Here is an 18839-nt window from a genome sequence, read left to right as displayed (position 1 = left end):
TGCTGATATACTACTCTGGCAATCAAGATTTCAGTTTACTACAATACAGACAGACTAAAACTATTGTTGTGACATGTTGATATACTACTCTGGCAATCAAGATTTCAGTTTACTACAATACAGACAGACTAAAACTATTGTTGTGACATGTTGATATACTACTCTGGCAATCAAGATTTCGGTTTACTACAATACAGACAGACTAAAACTATTGTTGTGACATGTTGATATACTACTCTGGCAATCAAGATTTCGGTTTACTACAATACAGACAGACTAAAACTATTGTTGTGACATGTTGATATACTACTCTGGCAATCAAGGTTTCGGTTTACTACAATACACACACACTAAAACTATTGTTGTGACATGTTGATATACTACTCTGGCAATCAAGATTTCGGTTTACTACAATACAGACAGACTAAAACTATTGTTGTGACATGTTGATATACTACTCTGGCAATCAAGATTTCGGTTTACTACAATACAGACAGACTAAAACTATTGTTGTGACATGTTGATATACTACTCTGGCAGTCGAGGTCTCGGTTTACTAAGATAGACGCACACTAAAAGTATTACTGCAACATGTTGATATACTACTCTGGCAATCAAGATTTCGGTTTACTACAATACAGACAGACTAAAACTATTGTTGTGACATGTTGATATACTACTCTGGCAATCAAGATTTCGGTTTACTACAATACAGACAGACTAAAACTATTGTTGTGACATGTTGATATACTACTCTGGCAATCAAGATTTCGGTTTACTACAATACAGACACACTAAAAGTATTACTGCAACATGTTGATATACTACTCTGGCAATCAAGATTTCGGTTTACTACAATACACACAGACTAAAACTATTGTTGTGACATGCTGATATACTACTCTGGCAATCAAGGTTTCTGTTTACTACAATACACACAGACTAAAACTATTGTTGTGACATGCTGATATACTACTCTGGCAATCAAGATTTCGGTTTACTACAATACACACAGACTAAAACTATTGTTGTGACATGTTGATATACTACTCTGGCAATCAAGATTTCGGTTTACTACAATACAGACAGACTAAAACTATTGTTGTGGCATGTTGATATACTACTCTGGCAATCAAGATTTCGGTTTACTACAATACACACAGACTAAAACTATTGTTGTGACATGCTGATATACTACTCTGGCAATCAAGATTTCAGTTTACTACAATACAGACAGACTAAAACTATTGTTGTGACATGTTGATATACTACTCTGGCAATCAAGATTTCAGTTTACTACAATACAGACAGACTAAAACTATTGTTGTGACATGTTGATATACTACTCTGGCAATCAAGATTTCGGTTTACTACAATACACACAGACTAAAACTATTGTTGTGACATGTTGATATACTACTCTGGCAATCAAGATTTCGGTTTACTACAATACAGACAGACTAAAACTATTGTTGTGGCATGTTGATATACTACTCTGGCAATCAAGATTTCGGTTTACTACAATACACACAGACTAAAACTATTGTTGTGACATGCTGATATACTACTCTGGCAATCAAGATTTCAGTTTACTACAATACACACAGACTAAAACTATTGTTGTGACATGTTGATATACTACTCTGGCAATCAAGATTTCGGTTTACTACAATACAGACAGACTAAAACTATTGTTGTGGCATGTTGATATACTACTCTGGCAATCAAGATTTCGGTTTACTACAATACACACAGACTAAAACTATTGTTGTGACATGCTGATATACTACTCTGGCAATCAAGATTTCAGTTTACTACAATACAGACAGACTAAAACTATTGTTGTGACATGTTGATATACTACTCTGGCAATCAAGATTTCAGTTTACTACAATACAGACAGACTAAAACTATTGTTGTGACATGTTGATATACTACTCTGGCAATCAAGATTTCGGTTTACTACAATACAGACAGACTAAAACTATTGTTGTGGCATGTTGATATACTACTCTGGCAATCAAGATTTCAGTTTACTACAATACAGACAGACTAAAACTATTGTTGTGACATGCTGATATACTACTCTGGCAATCAAGATTTCGGTTTACTACAATACACACAGACTAAAACTATTGTTGTGACATGTTGATATACTACTCTGGCAATCAAGATTTCAGTTTACTACAATACAGACAGACTAAAACTATTGTTGTGGCATGTTGATATACTACTCTGGCAATCAAGATTTCGGTTTACTACAATACAGACAGACTAAAACTATTGTTGTGACATGTTGATATACTACTCTGGCAATCAAGATTTCGGTTTACTACAATACAGACAGACTAAAACTATTGTTGTGACATGTTGATATACTACTCTGGCAATCAAGGTTTCGGTTTACTACAATACACACACACTAAAACTATTGTTGTGACATGTTGATATACTACTCTGGCAATCAAGATTTCGGTTTACTACAATACACACAGACTAAAACTATTGTTGTGACATGTTGATATACTACTCTGGCAATCAAGATTTCGGTTTACTACAATACAGACAGACTAAAACTATTGTTGTGACATGTTGATATACTACTCTGGCAATCAAGATTTCGGTTTACTACAATACAGACAGACTAAAACTATTGTTGTGACATGTTGATATACTACTCTGGCAGTCGAGGTCTCGGTTTACTAAGATAGACGCACACTAAAAGTATTACTGCAACATGTTGATATACTACTCTGGCAATCAAGGTCTCGGTTTACTCAGATAGACGCACACTAAAAATATTACTGCAACATGTTGATATAAGTTATTGAATGAATTTTGGTTTAATTGTACTCAAACAGGAGTTATGTTCTGATGACATCCATAATCTTGAATACATTTTTTATGGGATTTCCAATGTTTAAACAATCATGCTTACAAGGTATTTATCTACACATCAGAGACATCTCTATTACCACTTTGTGTCAGCTCCATCTTAACTTATTCATCAATATTTCTGAAATGTACTTTTTTTTAAATATTTAGTCTGTGCTTTCTTATGAAGTGACTAGATTTTGGTAGTGTAGTTTAATTCTGCTCGTATTTATTCTTTGTTTCAGCTTTCATCATACTGAACTTTTAATATTCCCTCCCGGGCCCCAACACATTATGTGTACTTAATAAACAAACATTAATATTCCCTCCCCAACACATTATGTGTACATAATAAACAAACATTAATATTCCCTCCCGGGCCCCAACACATTATGTGTACTTAATAAACAAACATTAATATTCCCTCCCGGGCCCCAACACATTATGTGTACTTAATAAACAAACATTAATATTCCCTCCCGGGCCCCAACACATTATGTGTACTTAATAAACAAACATTAATATTCCCTCCCCAACACATTATGTGTACTTAATAAACAAACATTAATATTCCCTCCCGGGCCCCAACACATTATGTGTACTTAATAAACAAACATTAATATTCCCTCCCCAACACATTATGTGTACTTAATAAACAAACATTAATATTCCTTCCCCAACACATTGTGTACTTAATAAACAAACATTAATATTCCCTCCCCAACACATTATGTGTACTTAATAAACAAACATAAATATTCCCTCCCCAACACATTATGTGTACTTAATAAACAAACATTAATATTCCTTCCCCAACACATTATGTGTACTTAATAAACAAACATTAATATTCCCTCCCCAACACATTGTGTGTACTTAATAAACAAACATAAATATTCCCTCCCCAACACATTATGTGTACTTAATAAACAAACATTAATATTCCCTCCCCAACACATTATGTGTACTTAATAAACAACAAGCGACCTATCGGTCAGAATAGCTCCGCTGTTTTTTTTATTTTTTTTTATTTTCTATTTTGGTGACATGTAGAAGTGGTTCAGTTCTTCAGCTCTTTACTATGCAGTTTTGTTTTAGCGATGCAATAAAGTGGTTAGTGGTTTCATATGATGTCTCACTATAAAACACATTTTACACAGAAGTTGGTAATGTATTGTACTTTTATACCATAGTCACCATTTTATAACAAAAATCTACAGTTATGAAAAATTGCACAAAATCTCAGAAAAAAATGACTGGGAAATGCACACAAGAAAAAGAAAAAAAAGTGGATTTTGAGGTTGGCTATAAATAATTCCAGTGTCTTACAGCTTTAACCCTGGAAAATTTTAATGATGAATGAAATAAACTAGGGATCTAAAATAATTTTGAGGCAATTTGAATTTCAATTTTCTAACAAATTTACCAAGTCAACAACATTCAACTTGTACTAGTTGTAGTAGATATATATATAGGGAAGAAATGTATTAATCGCCATCTTAGTTTCCGTACGGCGACAATCCCCAAGTACCCGAAAGAGAGTCATTCTCAGCCATTGACAGGGTTCGACACTGGAGTAAAAAAGTCACTATCCCACAGGACTAGTAAAATTGATAACGTAGTAGTCCTGCAAAAAATCTGGTGGTCCTATCTTTAAGTGCTTTCGCTTGTTCACTTAGGCTCTTCATCTCTCTTAGTTTTTGCTCAACTTCTAATTCACTTTTCCAAACCCCATATTTATTTCAAACCGTGTGTTGTAATTGAACTGTCTATTTCTTTGTAGTTGTTTGTGCATCATCAACTCATTACTGTAATTTTATTCTCTTTTTTATGTTTTGGAGCTTCTTCTCTTTTTTGTTGCTTTCTGTGAGTAGTTTGTCTTAATTGGGGGGGGGGGGGGTAATAAGATGTTATGTGGTCTTATTTCTAGCTCATAACATTTCTGGTACACATTGATCTAACTATTGCATTTTTAAAAGACAAAAAATTACCTTCCCATGGAGCAAGTCTTTATAGTGTTGTCCTTAGTGCATATTAGAATGTATTTACAACATAAAAATAAATAAATTTGAAGGTTACCAGCAGTTACAGCAAAATTTGGTTACTAATTACATGTACAAGTCACTTCGTCTATTTTCGTGTCTATGTACTTCCGGGTTGACATAAACGTTAAACGTGATACAGTCGGCCCTATAATTACTAAGAAATGACAAAACCGTTCGCAAAATAAAGTTCAGGATTTTAATTTTTCAAACTGGATATCAATATCCACTACACATTCAATAACTGGTTTCGCGTATTTAGAAATGTGCCCCAAAACATGAACACGGAACACGGAATCGTACCGTGTCAGTGTTACTAACTAAGTTAGCAGTTTCATTGTTAGTCCTGCTTCCATGACGGTGCACGAGTCTGTATTACTGACTTGACTCTAAGGGGGAGGGACAATTGTCAGAATCGAGTCCCGAATTCCTCCGTATGCAAGCAGGACTATTTAATTGTAGGCTGTAAGTTGTACCGGTAAAAAAACGATCATCACATCATGTAGGAAGTACAAAAACATAGAACACGTTGTTTTCTTGCTGAATAAACTCACTGAAATAACAACACGGTCAAATCGCGTCTTCGATTTTGACAGCCACCATTGTTATGATTGAGCTTCACTTACTTCCGTTGAACGTGGCCAGTACAGTGTAGAGGCCAGCCTTACCCTTATTATACACAAATCATCGTACAACTAATTTTATTGGCTATAATATTAGCTACATTTGAAAGGTCTCACTGGATTGGCTCATCCTTCGCTATTCCCGTTTTCAAGAGACACCCCGCCAGAATAAAGTGCCACGTAGTACAGCAATGGCGCGAGATCGCCTGTTGGGCGACTTTCGTCTCAAACTCATGAAACTAGCGATACAACTTTCAAAATATAACTTGACATGTCTTCATTTGTTAGAGTTATACAATTCAAGACGGGTTTTCACTCGAAAGAAACAATTCTGTGAATAATGACATTCTGAACACAGCGATTTCTCGGACGATGTTAACACTGTAACGTACGGCTGGCAACGACTTGCTTCCGGGTTAGTCCCTCGTACATCCGGGTACTTGAGATTGTCGCCGTACGGAACTACCACATCGGCAATTTTGCCACCAATATTGATCGTACAAAAACAAAACTCCATAAATGAACCACCCACAAAGTACTTTCCCTTTCAAAATGTGGTAATTTTAGAAAGAGTATTATCGTTTTTATTGACGACTGACTCTGTCAAAAATCGTCCCATACACTTCAGTTCACAGGCATTCAAACTTGATCATGAGGGAGGTGCATATACTGGAATGAACCATTCTGTAGGAGGGGTGGATGGAGAATTGGATTTGAAGTTTACAACCCTTTTTCGAACAAATATTTGTCATTTGGGCGCACAATGCGTAGAATTAAGACTATAGCACATATTACATTGCTTGTTTGACGTCAATAGTGTCTTTTGAAAAGTTGCACTTTACCTAAAGTCTCGCGGAGTGATTTCCAATATGGCGTCGGTCATTATACTCATTAACATATTCATTTTTTTTTCAAATTTCAAAAAAAAAATCATAAAAAATAGAAGAGAAGACGTGCTGACTTGAAATTAACAAATCTAAGTAAGGTACCCTCTGTGCATCAACACACCACATATCAAAGCAATCTGACTTAAAGTTTATGAGGAGTTGATGAAAATGTCATTTTTGGAAAAAAAATCATAAAAAATTGAAAATGGCACAGATCAACTTGGCATGAACAAATCTGAATAGCCTCCCCCCAGGGAACATGCACACCAAATATCGAAGAATTCCGACTGTCACCTTCGGAGTAGATAGTGAAGATATAAAAGTTTGACGGACACCTATGATTCACTCTACTCTCTATACCTCAATACCCACCTATACCTAAAGCTACGCTTTCAGCTTTCGCTGACAGCGGAGCTAAACATTAATCTCTCTGTAAATCAAACTTGCAATGTAAACACAATCTTAGTATATACACTGAGACTTACATATTCATAATCTTTCTTTGATCCATAAGCAACAATAAATTCAGCATGTTTCTCTAATAGCAAAGTTTTTGGTGTATCAGTCGCTATGGTAACATCTTTGATTGGGGTTCCCTGAAAGATTAAAACATGACACAACTTGAAGTCAAAATTAAAACATATAATACATGGTTTGATATGGGTGATCTCAGCACATAATGCATGGTTTGATATGGGTGATCTCAGCATATAATACATGGTTTGATATGGGTGATCTCAGCATATAATACATGGTTTGATATGGGTGATCTCAGCATGTAATACATGGTTTGATATGGGTGATCTCAGCATATAATACATGGTTTGATATGGGTGATCTCAGCATATAATACATGGTTTGATATGGGTGATCTCAGCATGTAATACATGGTTTGATATGGGTGATCTCAGCATATAATACATGGTTTGATATGGGTGATCTCAGCATATAATGCATGGTTTGATATGGGTGATCTCAGCATATAATACATGGTTTGATATGGGTGATCTCAGCATATAATACATGGTTTGATATGGGTGATCTCAGCATATAATACATGTTTTGATATGGGTGATCTCAGCATATAATGCATGGTTTGATATGGGTGATCTCAGCATATAATACATGTTTTGATATGGGTGATCTCAGCATGTAATACATGGTTTGATATGGGTGATCTCAGCATATAATACATGGTTTGATATGGGTGATCTCAGCATGTAATGCATGGTTTGATATGGGTGATCTCAGCATATCATACATGGTTTGATATGGGTGATCTCAGCATGTAATACATGGTTTGATATGGGTGATCTCAGCATATAATACATGGTTTGATATGGGTGATCTCAGCATATAATGCATGGTTTGATATGGGTGATCTCAGCATATAATACATGTTTTGATATGGGTGATCTCAGCATGTAATGCAAGGTTTGATATGGGTGATCTCAGCATATAATACATGTTTTGATATGGGTGATCTCAGCATGTAATACATGGTTTGATATGGGTGATCTCAGCATATAATACATGGTTTGATATGGGTGATCTCAGCATATAATACATGGTTTGATATGGGTGATCTCAGCATGTAATACATGGTTTGATATGGGTGATCTCAGCATATAATACATCGTTTGATATGGGTGATCTCAGCATGTAATGCATGGTTTGATATGGGTGATCTCAGCATATAATACATGGTTTGATATGGGTGATCTCGGCATATCATACATGGTTTGATATGGGTGATCTCAGCATATAATACATGGTTTGATATGGGTGATCTCAGCATGTAATACATGGTTTGATATGGGTGATCTCAGCATATAATACATGGTTTGATATGGGTGATCTCAGCATATAATGCAAGGATTGATATGGGTGATCTCAGCATGTAATGCAAGGTTTGATATGGGTGATCTCAGCATATAATACATGGTTTGATATGGGTGATCTCAGCATATCATACATGGTTTGATATGGGTGATCTCAGCATGTAATGCATGGTTTGATATGGGTGATCTCAGCATATAATACATGGTTTGATATGGGTGATCTCAGCATATAATACATGGTTTGATATGGGTGATCTCAGCATATAATACATGGTTTGATATGGGTGATCGCAGCATGTAATACATGGTTTGATATGGGTGATCTCAGCATATAATACATGGTTTGATATGGGTGATCTCAGCATATAATACATGGTTTGATATGGGTGATCTCAGCATGTAATGTATGGTTTGATATGGGTGATCTCAGCATATAATACATGGTTTGATATGGGTGATCTCAGCATATAATACATGGTTTGATATGGGTGATCTCAGCATATAATACATGGTTTGATATGGGTGATCTCAGCATATAATACATGGTTTGATATGGGTGATCTCAGCATGTAATGTATGGTTTGGTATGGGTGATCTCAGCATATAATACATGGTTTGATATGGGTGATCTCAGCATATAATACATGGTTTGATATGGGTGATCTCAGCATATAATACATGGTTTGATATGGGTGATCTCAGCATGTAATACATGGTTTGATATGGGTGATCTCAGCATATAATACATGGTTTGATATGGGTGATCTCGGCATATCATACATGGTTTGATATGGGTGATCTCAGCATATAATACATGGTTTGATATGGGTGATCTCAGCATATAATACATGGTTTGATATGGGTGATCTCAGCATGTAATACATGGTTTGATATGGGTGATCTCAGCATATAATACATGGTTTGATATGGGTGATCTCGGCATATCATACATGGTTTGATATGGGTGATCTCAGCATATAATACATGGTTTGATATGGGTGATCTCAGCATATAATACATGGTTTGATATGGGTGATCTCAGCATATAATACATGGTTTGATATGGGTGATCTCAGCATGTAATGCATGGTTTGATATGGGTGATCTCAGCATGTAATACATGGTTTGATATGGGTGATCTCAGCATATAATGCATGTTCTGATATGGGTGATCTCAGCATGTAATGCATGGTTTGATATGGGTGATCTCAGCATATAATGCATGGTTTGATATGGGTGATCTCGGCATATCATACATGGTTTGATATGGGTGATCTCAGCATATAATGCATGGTTTGATATGGGTGATGTCAGCATATAATACAACTCGCCCCATTTCAACTCATCCCATTCAACTCGTCCCATTTCAACTCGCCCCATTTCAACTCATCCCATTTCAACTCGCCCCATTTCAGCTCATCCCATTCAACTCGTCCCATTTCAACTCGTCCCATTTCAACTCGTCCCATTTCAACTCGTCCCATTCAACTCGCCCCATTTCAACTCGCCCCATTTCAACTCATCCCATTTCAACTCATCCCATTTCAGCTCATCCCATTCAACTCGTCCCATTTCAACTCGTCCCATTTCAACTCCTCCCATTTCAACTCGTCCCATTCAACTCGTCCCATTTCAACTCATCCCATTTCAACTCGCCCCATTTCAACTCATCCCATTCAACTTGTCCCATTTTAACTCGTCCCATTTTAACTCGCCCTATTTCAACTCATCCCATTTCAACTCGCCCCATTTCAACTCATCCCATTCAACTCGCCCCGTTTGAACTCGTCCCATTTCAACTCTTCCCATTCAACTCGCCCCATTTCAACTCATCCCATTTCAACTCGTCCCATTCAACTTGCCCCATTTCAACTCATCCCATTCAACTCGCCCCATTTCAACTTGTCCCATTCAATTCACCCCATTTCAACTCATCCCATTTCAACTCGTCCCATTCAACTCGTCCCATTTCAACTCATTCCATTTCAACTCGCCCCATTTCAACTCATCCCATTTCAACTCGCCCCATTTCAACTCATCCCATTTCAACTCGCCCCATTTCAACTCATCCCATTCAACTCGGCCCATTTGAACTCGTCCCATTTTAACTCTTCCCATTTCAACTCGTCCCATTCAACTCGTTCCATTTCAACTTGCCCCATTTCAACTCATCCCATTTCAACTCATCCCATTTCAACTTGCCCCATTTCAACTCATCCCATTCAACTCGCCCCATTTCAACTTGTCCCATTCAATTCGCCCCATTTCAACTCATCCCATTTCAACTCGCCCCATTTCAACTCATCCCATTTCAACTCGCCCCATTTCAACTCGCCCCATTTCAACTCGTCCCATTTCAACTCGTTCCATTCAACTCGCCCCATTTCAACTCGCCCCATTTCAACTCATCCCATTTCAACTCATCCCATTTCAGCTCATCCCATTCAACTCGTCCCATTTCAACTTGCCCCATTTCAACTCGTCCCATTTCAACTCGCCCCATTTCAACTTGTCCCATTCAATTCGCCCTATTTCAACTCATCCCATTTCAACTCGTCCCATTCAACTCGTCCCATTTCAACTCATTCCATTTCAACTCGCCCCATTTCAACTCGTCCCATTTCAACTCGTTCCATTCAACTCGCCCCATTTCAACTCGCCCCATTTCAACTCATCCCATTTCAACTCATCCCATTTCAGCTCATCCCATTCAACTCGTCCCATTTCAACTCGTCCCATTTCAACTCGTCCCATTTCAACTCGTCCCATTTCAACTCGTCCCATTCAACTCGTCCCATTTCCACTCGCCCCATTTCAACTCATCCCATTTCAACTCACCCCATTTCAACTCATCCCATTCAACTTGTCCCATTTTAACTCGTCCCATTTTAACTCGCCCTATTTCAACTCATCCCATTTCAACTCGCCCCATTTCAACTCATCCCATTCAACTCGCCCCGTTTGAACTCGTCCCATTTCAACTCTTCCCATTCAACTCGCCCCATTTCAACTCATCCCATTTCAACTCGTCCCATTCAACTTGCCCCATTTCAACTCTTCCCATTCAACTCGCCCCATTTCAACTTGTCCCATTCAATTCACCCCATTTCAACTCATCCCATTTCAACTCGTCCCATTCAACTCGTCCCATTTCAACTCGCCCCATTTCAACTCATTCCATTTCAACTCGCCCCATTTCAACTCATTCCATTTCAACTCATCCCATTTCAACTCGCCCCATTTCAACTCATCCCATTTCAACTCGCCCCATTTCAACTCATCCCATTCAACTCGGCCCATTTGAACTCGTCCCATTTCAACTCTTCCCATTTCAACTCGTCCCATTCAACTCGTTCCATTTCAACTCGCCCCATTTCAACTCATCCCATTTCAACTTGCCCCATTTCAACTCATCCCATTCAACTCGCCCCATTTCAACTTGTCCCATTCAATTCGCCCCATTTCAACTCATCCCATTTCAACTCGTCCCATTCAACTCGTCCCATTTCAACTCATTCCATTTCAACTCGCCCCATTTCAACTCATTCCATTTCAACTCATTCCATTTCAACTCATCCCATTCAACTCGCCCCATTTCAACTCATCCCATTTCAACTCGCCCCATTTCAACTCATCCCATTTCAACTCGCCCCATTTCAACTCGTCCCATTTCAACTCGTCCCATTTCAACTCATCCCATTCAACTCATCCCATTTCAACTCGTCCCATTTCAACTCATCCCATTTCAACTCATTCCATCAACTCATCCCATTTCAACTTGTCCCATTCAACTCACCCCATTTCAACTCGCCCCATTTCAACTCCTCCCATTTCAACTCGCCCCATTTCAACTCATTCCATCAACTCATCCCATTTCAACTCGCCCCATTTCAACTCATCCCATTTCAACTCATCCCATTCAACTCATCCCATTTCAACTCGCCCCATTTCAACTCGTCCCATTTCAACTCATCCCATTTCAACTCATTCCATCAACTCATCCCATTTCAACTCGTCCCATTCAACTCACCCCATTTCAACTCCTCCCATTGTCAACTCGCCCAATTGTCAACTCACCCCAATTTCAGTGCATCAGATTTTTTGGCTGATTATTTGTTATATTTTTCAGTATCTGTAACAATAAAGGTCTGCTTTTCCAACCAAATCAAGGGTGGGATATTAAACCAAACTGAAAAGTCAGTATATTGGATGTACAGTGTGCTTCTATGTCTTAGAATCATAACAGTTTTTATAACTAAAAATACTTGCGTACCTATCATATTGCAAAGATCTGTATATTAGTTGAGTAAATGATTTTGACAGAGTGGGAAGAGTTGAAGATGTGGCGGGTTGAAATGGAACAAGTTGAAATTGGGATGAAGTGAATCGCAATCTATGACAGTCTACATGTATACAATATAAGATATTTAATCTTGTATATTTACAGGTAGAGTGAAAGGGCATAAATGTTGATCTCTATTCAACAAACATCTAGTAATGGTTACCCAAGATTTGACTTTCACACTTGACTAGGCTGTCAAAACAACAACATGATAAAACATCAAATTTCTGGGTTATATAATTGTCATATTTTCAGTCACAGAAACTGGAGTGAACTAGGGTACACCATAGTCGTCACTTCCTTCTCCGTAATCTAGACCGTGCACCGTCTGCAAGCAGGACTAGGTACACCACAGTTGATGGTGATTGGTCCCTGGATGGATCGAGTGTACGTGTGTCCACTCGAACTTCAAGGTCTGTGACTGGTCTCGCATGTACACATAACAACATATCATGCACTCCGTCGTGTCAAAGGGCGTGTCTCGTGATCAATGTATAACATGGACTCCATGTAAGGATGGTGGTGCATAGAGTCAAGATTCAACACACTGAAATGTGCGACTGTAGAAATGTGACCGATCTAGATAATAGCATGGAAGTAGTTATACTTCCATGATAATAGTTACGATGATCAGTGAATGAAACACAAGAATGTCACGTGTATGTCATTCCTACATTGCAGCAATACGCTTTATCAAAAACCCTGATTAAACAAACTATTATATTATAAATTTTCTATCAAGTACTATCATTGTCAAGTCTTTAGCAGTATGGTGATTTTTAAAAACACAAATATTGGTCAGTGCGAACACTTCCGGTTTATACTCACCATGTTGTTGCAGTGTTTACTTGTATATAATTTCTCTCCTCAAGTAAATGTCTTCAGCGTCGACTGAACAGCGCCACCAAGAGTCATATTCTAAAATAATCATGGTGTTTGTGTTCTTTCCGCCAAAAGTTGACGGAGATATATATATATCGTAGTCATGCCTTGATTATTCAAAATGATATATAATGTGATGGTGACAAATATAGCTTTCATCATTTTAACGTGGTATAGTCGTAGAACAAAACTCTTCTATGGTTGAAATAATCATTTAAAAAAAATTAATAATAAAGAAAACTTGTTGGAAGAAAACTAATTTTACATGATATAGAATTCAGTTGAAATTTATTCCATCTGAAAGTGAAAACTAAATATATATTCTTTGAATGAAAGTAATACAAAACAGAATTCTGGTGAGGGCCATGGAATAGTTTCAGAGGAACTAATCAAAGTCCATGGACCAAACGTTCATGCTAATTTTGGGTACGAGAAATAACAACAAAAATACATCTCATGTGAATAGTGATGGAGATTATATAAACAAATTATACAGGTGCTCTCTTGGTGTAGCAAATGAAATAAATGGAAATAAATTTTAAAAAAATAACAAAAATAAACTTATAATTATAGAAGCAAATTGAAGAGACAGTTTTGGATTCTTGTGAAAATAAAGTAGTATAGGAACATCGAAAAATACAACAAAAAATGTGGTCAGAGAAAGAGGCCGATTTAATAATAGACTTTTCCACTGTACTCAGAAAGTTTTACTGGCAAGTATAACAGATACATATTAAATAATGAATAAAACATATAACAATATACATTTTGACTGTATTCCCAGATTCACATATTAGCTTGAATCCAGCCATCTCAGGATTTTGTTCTCGCTTGGTGGTAGGGAAAAAGAGGGAGCAAAAAATCACACACGATTGAATTCTGTGATATCGATACACAACTTAAGGTCATAATCCTACGTGTATTCATTTCCACTATATTCCCCCGTTTTTCTTAATAAAAACATTACATTGAGTGGTTCAACAATTTGGTGTATCTTAATAGTACTTTCTTACGGCTAATCACTGTATATAGAAATATGATCCATGGATGTTCAAGTCGGCAGCTAGTTAGTTTCAATTGTAAATTTAATGGTTTTTGAGTACATCAAGTTTCAAAATACTAAATACCCAATGGCAATCAACGCTGTCTTCTCCGTTTCATTATAGCAAAGTGTGTATTTTTATTTATGTTGTAAGATTTCTTATGAAGAATTGATGAAGTGCTGAATGCAGCTGTTTTTGAGATTTTGTTTATGGCACCCTTCAAACCTAATCTGTGACGTGTTACAGAACACCATATAAGCTTACCATTCATTTGTAAATTACCACTCGGCGTTCTAGAAAACAGTATGCCTATACTATTAATATTAATGGAAGCTATGTACTATACTTGTACATAGTGAGATGCTAAATTTGATTCCCTTCAACGTATTCCCCTGTGACCTACTCCATCGCCATTGGCACTATCTCTCACTAATCTCCAACCCTCCTCTTTCCCTTGTAGTCTAGCCACCCCCTCCCTCCTCCTCTCCGTTTCTCTCACATCTGTGTCTGTCTGTCTGTCTGTCTGTCTGTCTGTCTGTCTGTCTGTCTGTCTGTCTGTCTGTCTGTCTGTCTGTCCGTCCGTCTGTCCGTCCGTCTCCCTCCCTCCCTCCCACCCTCCCTCCCTCCCTCCCTCCCTCTCTCTCTCTCTCTCTCTCTCTCTCTCTCTCTCTCTCTCTCTCGTTCACTACTCTCTCTCTCTCTCTCGTTCACTACTCTCTCTCTCTCTCTCTCTCTCTCTCTCTCTCTCTCTCTCTCTCTCTCTCTCTCTCTCTCTCTCTCTCTCTCTCGTTCACTAACATTCATGCATGTGCCACTTCATAGTTATTAGTAGTAGTTCCGTCTACTACGGAACTATCTATAAGGTTATCCAAACCTTATGCTGAGTACGGTATTCTATGACATCAGCTTGAGATCATCATCATTTCTTTTACTTTGGTTGTTTTACAAGTAATTGGAAATACTCTGAAACACGGTTTCAAACCATCTTAAGAAATAAGATAGTTACATGATATTCAATTACTAGTTATATTTCAGATATTATAATTTTGAACAAAGTTCCCTTGCCTTGTAATCATACAGATATAGATATTAGCGAATGATGATTGACACATGACAAGTGTAATCTCAATCGTCCAATTCGTCGTTCGTGGCTCAATACAGAACGCAAAAATCATGAACGTGCAGTAGAATTTTATATAATTATGAATTTCATTTTAATACAAAATTTACACATTTTTCACGACCGACACCTCCACAGACAGCCCTCGACATTTAAATTCGTCAATCCATTCCTTGTATTTACCTCAATATCGCTATCTTTAAAGTATAGATTCCCACTTCAAATGCAACGCACGTTATTAGACGTGAAAATTCAATTGTTATTTGAGGCGATAGTTGGGGTCAAATTGAGGTCAGTTTTTATCGAACGTAATCAAGATCCTTAAATTGTGGGTGACCCCATCCACTTTACAAGCTAAGTCACACCGTCGCTCACAGCTGTTAGCGCTTTCCGTTCTTTTATTTGAATATCTTATCCATCTTTTATTCAAACAATAATCCATCATTTAATAATTCACGATTGTTCGATTGATAATGTGGAAATTCTATTCCAAAATAAATTGGTATTAGTATTTTAATTCATTACACACACGCTGTAGAAATGAGGGAAACGGCCGCCAATCTAGAGTAGTGCGCATGTGCGTGGAGTATTTATTACACTACAGCGTAGTGGCGTAGCCAACAGAAATCAATTAAGTATTGGATCGATTCAATCAATTTCTTTCTACAGAAGCAGTGACAAGTGTTGTTCTAATTTCAGTTTACAATATTGTAGTTAGACATCCATGAAATAAACAATTAACCTGCACAGATTGCCTCCAATTATTAGTGAATTAGAAGGAAATGGAATTCTACTGAAATATACAATTCTATGTCTAGTTGATGGAAAGCTACATTATTGGTGTAATGAATTTCTTTGATGAATGGTGATACAGCATGTACATTGCCTTACCTTTCAATTACTTGTACATTTCACTCCGATTGATTACATGAAATTGAACACGGGTTATTTTTTTCGAGTTGACTAGATCTACAGAAACTAGAAATGAATCATTGGCAAACAGCGTGTGATTAGCCAAGAACAAAGCCCAAAATGGTTTCGCAATATTTCAAATGAATTACGCTATATCGGTTCCTATAATGGGTTTTGAAGAAACGAGTGACTATATGTTGTGCGGGTTTTATATCAGCTACATACGTTACTACCAATGTCACACATCTATCAGTTGATATGACAACTACATTTTTGTACATTAAGCTTGTCAAAGACGTTTTTCAAAACTGAAAAAAAATAATATTTTTTATTCCAAAAACATTTCCATCAAATTCTTCTAAACCCCCACCCCTCATTATTATCGTGTGTATGTCAATTATCTAACAACCAATGTTTCAGTTCAATGTATAGATATTTAAACTTTCGAATATACATTCCCTTTAATTAAAAGTCTTCTGACAATCCCTTGCAATTCATTTCAAATGACATTCCACTTTTCAATGTGTTGGTCATGTTTTGTACACATACATGATGACATGATGAAATAAACAACTTTCACGTGACGTGACGTCACCTCACGTGACGTGACGTGACGTGACGTGATGTGACGTGACGTCACGGTAAAAGTAAACTTAAGTAAACTTGGCAATCAACTTGGTACGTATATTGGCAAATACATATCGTCCTACCTTTATACCAACATTACAGAAAAGTAAAACGTTGCAAAACTAACAGTTGCAAAAACAGTGGACAGACAGACAGACAGACAGACAGACATTTGGACATCTAACCCGCATGGATGGATAAAAGATAGAAAGATAGATAGATAGAAAGATAGATAGAAAGATAGAAAGATAGATAGATAGATAGATAGATAGATAGATAGATAGATAGATAGATAGATATAAATAAATAGCGAGAGAGGAGACAGACAGAAGCAGACAGACATATATACACACAGATAAACACACACATACATACATACATACATACATACATACATACATACATACATACATACAGACAGACAGACAGACAGACAGACAGACAGACAGACAGACAGGCAGACAGACAGACAGACAGACAGACAGACAGACAGACAGACAGACAGACAGACAGACAAACAGACAGACAGACAGACAGACAGACAGACAGACAGACAGAGAGGAGAGGGGAGGGAAGGTAATAAAACCTTATATTAGTTGTGTTTGAAGTTAAGATGCTGAAATTGGTGATATCATATTACATGTTAGAGTTAGGAGATGGATTGATATGAGTAAAGTTAGTTTATGTTTATCACTATAACAATCTACCTTGATGTGTCATGTTCAACTTGATTAATATTTCATCTGTGACGTAGAAAGAATGCCTATGGAATACAACATTATTTTGTATATTGAGTGATTATTTAGTCAGCTTTGTGCTAATTTGCATAGCATTGATAATCTACAATGTCATTCAACTGACAAATCCTATTTATTAATTTTTTTTGCAGTCACATAGGGAAACAACGCTCACACAAAATATCAATCTGATTAAAATCCGATGTAGATGTCGGCTAATCGTTCATTGCTATTTTACCTTCGTTGTTTTGCCTGAATTGACCTTCTTGGTACATGTTTACATTTTTAGCCTGATCCTCTAGAGGAGGCGATCAGGCTAAAAAATGTAAACATGTACCAAGGTCAATTCAGGCAAAATAACGAAGGTAAAATAGCAATGAACGATTAGCCTACATCTACATCGGATTTTAATCAGATTGACAAAATATAAACTTATATAATAATCCTTAAAAGTTTTTGTCCACACACAAAATATGGTCTACATTCGTCGTGACCTTTCAGTCAAGCTTAGTACTTCATGTCATAGATTTTGGATAAATTGTAACAACAACAACAACAACAACAACAACAACAACAACAACAACAACTGACACTAATTTATAACTATGTAGAATATGAAATGTGACGATGTACAATTAATTGTGATTATCAACATTGTGATGTTCATCTATCGTTTATTAATTCTACATCCATTAGCCATACAGTCACAATACATCATTGATTCTTAAATTATATATTTCACAACAATTAATATACCCACATCATCTACTTTTTCGCGATAGACTGTTAAACTCGGATTCATGTCACCAAACTCGATTTTAATAATGTGTATTAATATTGCATATACGTAATTCTGTGCCAATCAACGGACAGTCATAATTAGTCTTGGGGGAGAAAGTACCCGATAGA

The 18839-nt window shown here is 36.9% G+C and overlaps 1 protein-coding gene across 1 annotated transcript in view; it reads right to left on the bottom strand.

Moving 5' to 3' along the window:
- The window catches only part of LOC144440763 (geranylgeranyl transferase type-2 subunit beta-like), a 62251-nt gene that overhangs the window by 24427 nt on the left and 18985 nt on the right, over positions 1-18839 (bottom strand). Inside the window, exons 2-3 of the mRNA XM_078130142.1 lie at positions 12713-12796; positions 6912-7022 (exon numbers count right to left, since the gene is read on the bottom strand). Coding sequence (XP_077986268.1) covers positions 6912-7022; positions 12713-12796 — 195 coding nt within the window. The remainder of the gene's footprint in view (positions 1-6911; positions 7023-12712; positions 12797-18839) is intronic.

The sequence above is a fragment of the Glandiceps talaboti genome, chromosome 10 (assembly GCF_964340395.1).
Source record: "Glandiceps talaboti chromosome 10, keGlaTala1.1, whole genome shotgun sequence".
NCBI classification, from domain to species: domain Eukaryota; kingdom Metazoa; phylum Hemichordata; class Enteropneusta; family Spengelidae; genus Glandiceps; species Glandiceps talaboti.
This window is presented reverse-complemented; position numbering and strand designations above follow the sequence as displayed.